Source organism: Triticum aestivum, chromosome 2D, assembly GCF_018294505.1.
Source record: "Triticum aestivum cultivar Chinese Spring chromosome 2D, IWGSC CS RefSeq v2.1, whole genome shotgun sequence".
Lineage (NCBI taxonomy): Eukaryota > Viridiplantae > Streptophyta > Magnoliopsida > Poales > Poaceae > Triticum > Triticum aestivum.
In genome coordinates this window covers 15,329,591-15,333,806 of record NC_057799.1, presented here as the reverse complement: position 1 = coordinate 15,333,806, position 4,216 = coordinate 15,329,591, and the positions used below count along the sequence as shown (strand labels likewise).

The window sequence follows — 4,216 nt, the reverse complement described above, 5'->3', positions numbered from 1 at the left end:
ACGTGAGGAAACGAGGACACCGACCAAACGTGCTCATAATTACTGGAGATACCCACCAAGATCACGGTGAGTTATCTTTCCCGGAAGACGCAGCATCACGGTGAGTCTTCTGCTTTAACTCTGGCAGGCAAATGCTACCTTCATGGCTGTGTATTATTACGTTCCGTCCGTCCCCAAATAGCTGGCAGATAAATTCAGTCAAAAGTCAATGATTTCTAAGTTTGACCAAGGATATATACGAAAATATTAAAATAGACAATATCAAATCAATATTTAATATATTCATCATTAGATATATTTCCATAATCTATTTATCAATATTATTTTTGTTGATACTTTCTTCTATATATTTGTCAAACTCAGAAAGGATTGACCTTTTGAGTGGATTTGTATGCAATGTATTTGGGGGCGGAGAGAGTATGCAGTTTCGGATGCTGAGCTCCCGGACTTCATTTCATCCTCAGAATTTGTAAATGCCCGTGCTACATATGATGAATAAAGTCTATTTTTTCCCTGTAATAAAAAAAAAAGAGCGAGAGGGAGAGCTGCTAAACTAGATAAACACACAACCTCTTTCCCCTCTCTGCTCCAGCTGCTCTGTTTGTCGTCCCGGCCGACGTGGTTTGACCTGTCTCCTCCGTCCGCCTGCTCTACTGGACTGGTGAGCAGACCCAATTTGCTCTATTAATTTGTTCTGCGATTTCCCCGTCTAGCGCGGATTCGTTTGCTCCTTTTGCTTTGCTTGGTGCATATGTGATTTGAGTTAATTACACTTATGATGCACAAAAGATACACAAACTTGCACTCGATATACATATTCATACATAAACTTGAAAGAAATGGCATAAATCGGTCCTACAATTTGTGTTTTGGGTATGTTTGACTACATTTCCGTCTCACTCCCCGTTCCTATAACTCAAGAACCATGTTTTTTTAGAAGGAAAACGCTAGAAGCGTATGGCTTTAAATTAATGAAGCCCACAACATAGGCAGCGTACCAACCACGTCCAAACCTTACACACATCACAGAAGGGCTCAGGCCACACATACGCAGGAAGTTATAGGGTTCACGGCCAAAAGAGCGCGAGCATAAGTTACATGGCTCGAAGGCCAAACACTGAGCACGCAGGCTCGCGCACGGAACAAAAGGGCCACTCCAAATCAAGAAGTGGCGGCTGGCTCCCTAGCCATCACATACACCTGGCGGAGACGGTCTTGAGCATGTTGCATCCTCTCAGTATCCTTGCGCCTCGCCAACGGACTCCACTGCTGCAGAAATAGGTTGCATTTATAGATGGTATTAACCGGGTGAGTCGGGAAGATCCCCTCAATAGCTAGTTTGTTCCTAGTTAACCAAAGCGTCCAGAACAGTGCCCCAACACAGCTCCACATCACACGTTTACTGCTCCCCTGGACAGAGTCAAGCATAGCCACAAGCTCGTTGGTTGACCTCGGGTCCCAGGACACCTCGGCCGCGGTCCGGACCGCGCTCCAGGCGAACCTGGCCAGCGGGCATCGGAAGAAGACGTGGTTTGCGTCCTCGACCACGTTACAGACCGCGCAAGTGCCGGTCGACGACCCCTGCCTTTTCGCCACGTTTTCGGAAGTGGGCAATCTGTTCCTGAACAGCTGCCATAAAAACACTTTGATTTTCAGCGGGAGGCGCGCCTTCCATAGGCCCTTCACCACCGGCTGGGCTGGCCCCTGGCAAAGCTTGTGGTACAGAGATTTGACCGAAAACTTGCCGGACACGGTGAGCGCCCAAGTCACCGAGTCAGCCGCTGTGGACAGCGAGATCAACCTTTTGAGGAACCATGTCTATGCAGTACTTCAGTTCGGGGTCAGATCAGCAAAGGACTTGGGTTAGTCTTGTGACCTCGACCCCCGGGATGACAAGAGTAACCCAAGTCCCTATCTTGAGCTTGCCTTTAACGATCAGCAGTTCCGGACAACTACCAAGGAGAATGATCTGAACCCAGTGTGGAACGAGCACTTCTACTTCAGGGTGTCTGATCCAACTTATCCACCTAAACTTTCCCTTAAAGCAACTGTGAGGTGCGCGGAATGATGTCGCATGAATACTGACGGAATCTGTTCCTGGCATGTTTGTCATTGGCACCGTCGGTATTCATGGGACATCATTCGTGCCCCTCCCAGATTCCGTCGTCAAGGGATATACTTTAAAGAAACTAGCACGTTCCTTACTTTTACCTCCCACGCCAGTACGATCACTATTTTTGAGACAGGAAGTATTGCATATGAAAGTATTTGTCGCTGATGAGGCCTCCATCCGAGCTTCCGACCCTCTTCTGGAGATGGATAGGGTAATATCGTCTCTAGACTTTCATGTTTCAAATAACCATGAAAGGAAGCCAAATGATCTGAGTTCAAGGCCATACTATGTACCATTGCAATGCTTGAGAGATATCACAAATAATTTCTCTGAGAAATTGGAAAGGGTGGTTTTGGTGTTGTATATAAGGTAAGGTTACAATATACTCTTCTCTCCTTGTCTTTCTTTTCCGTAACGTACGATCATATTGATAGGATGGTTTTAAACAGGGAGTGCTGGAAAATGGTGAAATGATTGCTGTGAAGAAGATTGTATTACAACCGGCCAATAGTAAGTTACGACAACGCGTGGAAATGCAGTTTGAGAAGGAGGTTTGTCATCTTATGACGGTTAAGCACCCCAATATAGTGCAATGTGTAGGCTACTGCTATGAAACACTGAAAGAGGTTGCACCATACAATGGGAAAATGGTATTTGCAGAGAAGTCGGAAATGCTACTTTGCTTAGAGTATCTCCCCACCGGAAGCCTCAGTGAGTATCTATCTGGTACGACATTTAATATGGCATGTTGTTTATCGATTTCATCTTCATTTGATACTGTAGACTAGGAAGTTTGGGCTTTGTTTTCCACATGTAACAACAGATCAATATACTCAAACAAGGATATATCGTACAAATTTGTAGTACTTTCATACATTATCTACAGAACATGTAGTCGAATTTCTAGGTAAGATATGTCAAAATGTTCTTCTTGGGTTACAAATGCAGATGAATCTTGTGGACTTAATTGGAGCACACGCTACAAAATAATCAAAGGGACTTGCTATGGTTTATGTCACCTTCACGGGCAAAAAGATACCCCCATTATTCACTTGGACCTTAAACCTACAAACATATTGCTCAGCGACGGTATGATAGCAAAAATTGCAGACTTCGGTTTGTCAAGGTTGCTTGAACAACCAGGCACTATTATAACGTCATCTCGTTTTGGAACACCGTGAGTTGTTGCCACTTTTTAATCCATTATTCCTTAAGTTATAAGCAAGATGTGTTTTCTATACTGTCTATTTAACACTACCAAATTCTATTTGTGTTGTTAATTCAGTGGTTACATGGCACCTGAGTTCTTTGAGGAAAGTGGTCCAGCATTGTCGACCAAGTCGGACATATTTAGCTTGGGCGTAATAATCATCGAGATAATAACAGGACGTCGGAAATACCCCCGTGATGTTACTGAACCATCATCTTCAAATGAATTTGTCGAGATGGTGAGGAATTGTTTGTTTTGCATTTCAAAATGGACGTCCCTTTGTTGACATTGCGTTTACCCTTCACAGTAACAGTCTAGGTATTTTGTCTGATTTCACAGGTTCTCTGCAACTAGAAAAACAAGGTGAGAAGATCACGGAGATATGGAACCCTAGGTATAATTTGCCAAGAAGAAATAAAAAGATGCATTCAGATAGGCCTAATATGTCAGAACCCTGATCGCAAGCAAAGGCCTGCAATAAGGAACATTATCAGTATGCTTCAAGGAACAGAAAGTATTTATTGCGACATTAACAACCATGCAACATCATCGGCAGGCTAGGCATGCACCGGAACCGACCACCTATCTCATGTCGACGTCGCCGCGAGACCCCTCATTAGCAGCTCCGACCTCATCCATGGTCGAGATATAGGTAGGGCCCTCATCAACAGCTCCGGTATAGGTAGAGGGCTGAAGATTTGCTCGATCTATGTACGTTGTTGTAACTTGCAATTGGCCTGCAACTATTCATGGCCCACCCTGTGGGATGGACCGTTTGGCTCTGATGGCGTATCATTTGTCGTGTTTGAACATGAATTTGATTCGAGACACTGGCGGTGTTGCGCACCCGCTGCCCAAAATCTGTATTATTGTGTGGGGTCCCGTGTTTCTCC

At 44.6% G+C, this 4,216-nt stretch overlaps 1 protein-coding gene across 1 annotated transcript; it reads left to right on the top strand.

Moving 5' to 3' along the window:
• Positions 1-2,646: 2,646 nt before the first annotated feature.
• On the top strand, positions 2,647-3,781 carry LOC123055509 (probable serine/threonine-protein kinase PBL25). Its single transcript, XM_044479507.1, has 4 exons — positions 2,647-2,839; positions 3,062-3,290; positions 3,399-3,571; positions 3,663-3,781. The coding sequence occupies exons 1-4, from the start codon at positions 2,647-2,649 to the stop codon at positions 3,779-3,781; spliced, it is 714 nt and encodes a 237-aa protein (XP_044335442.1).
• The last annotated feature ends 435 nt before the right edge of the window (positions 3,782-4,216 follow it).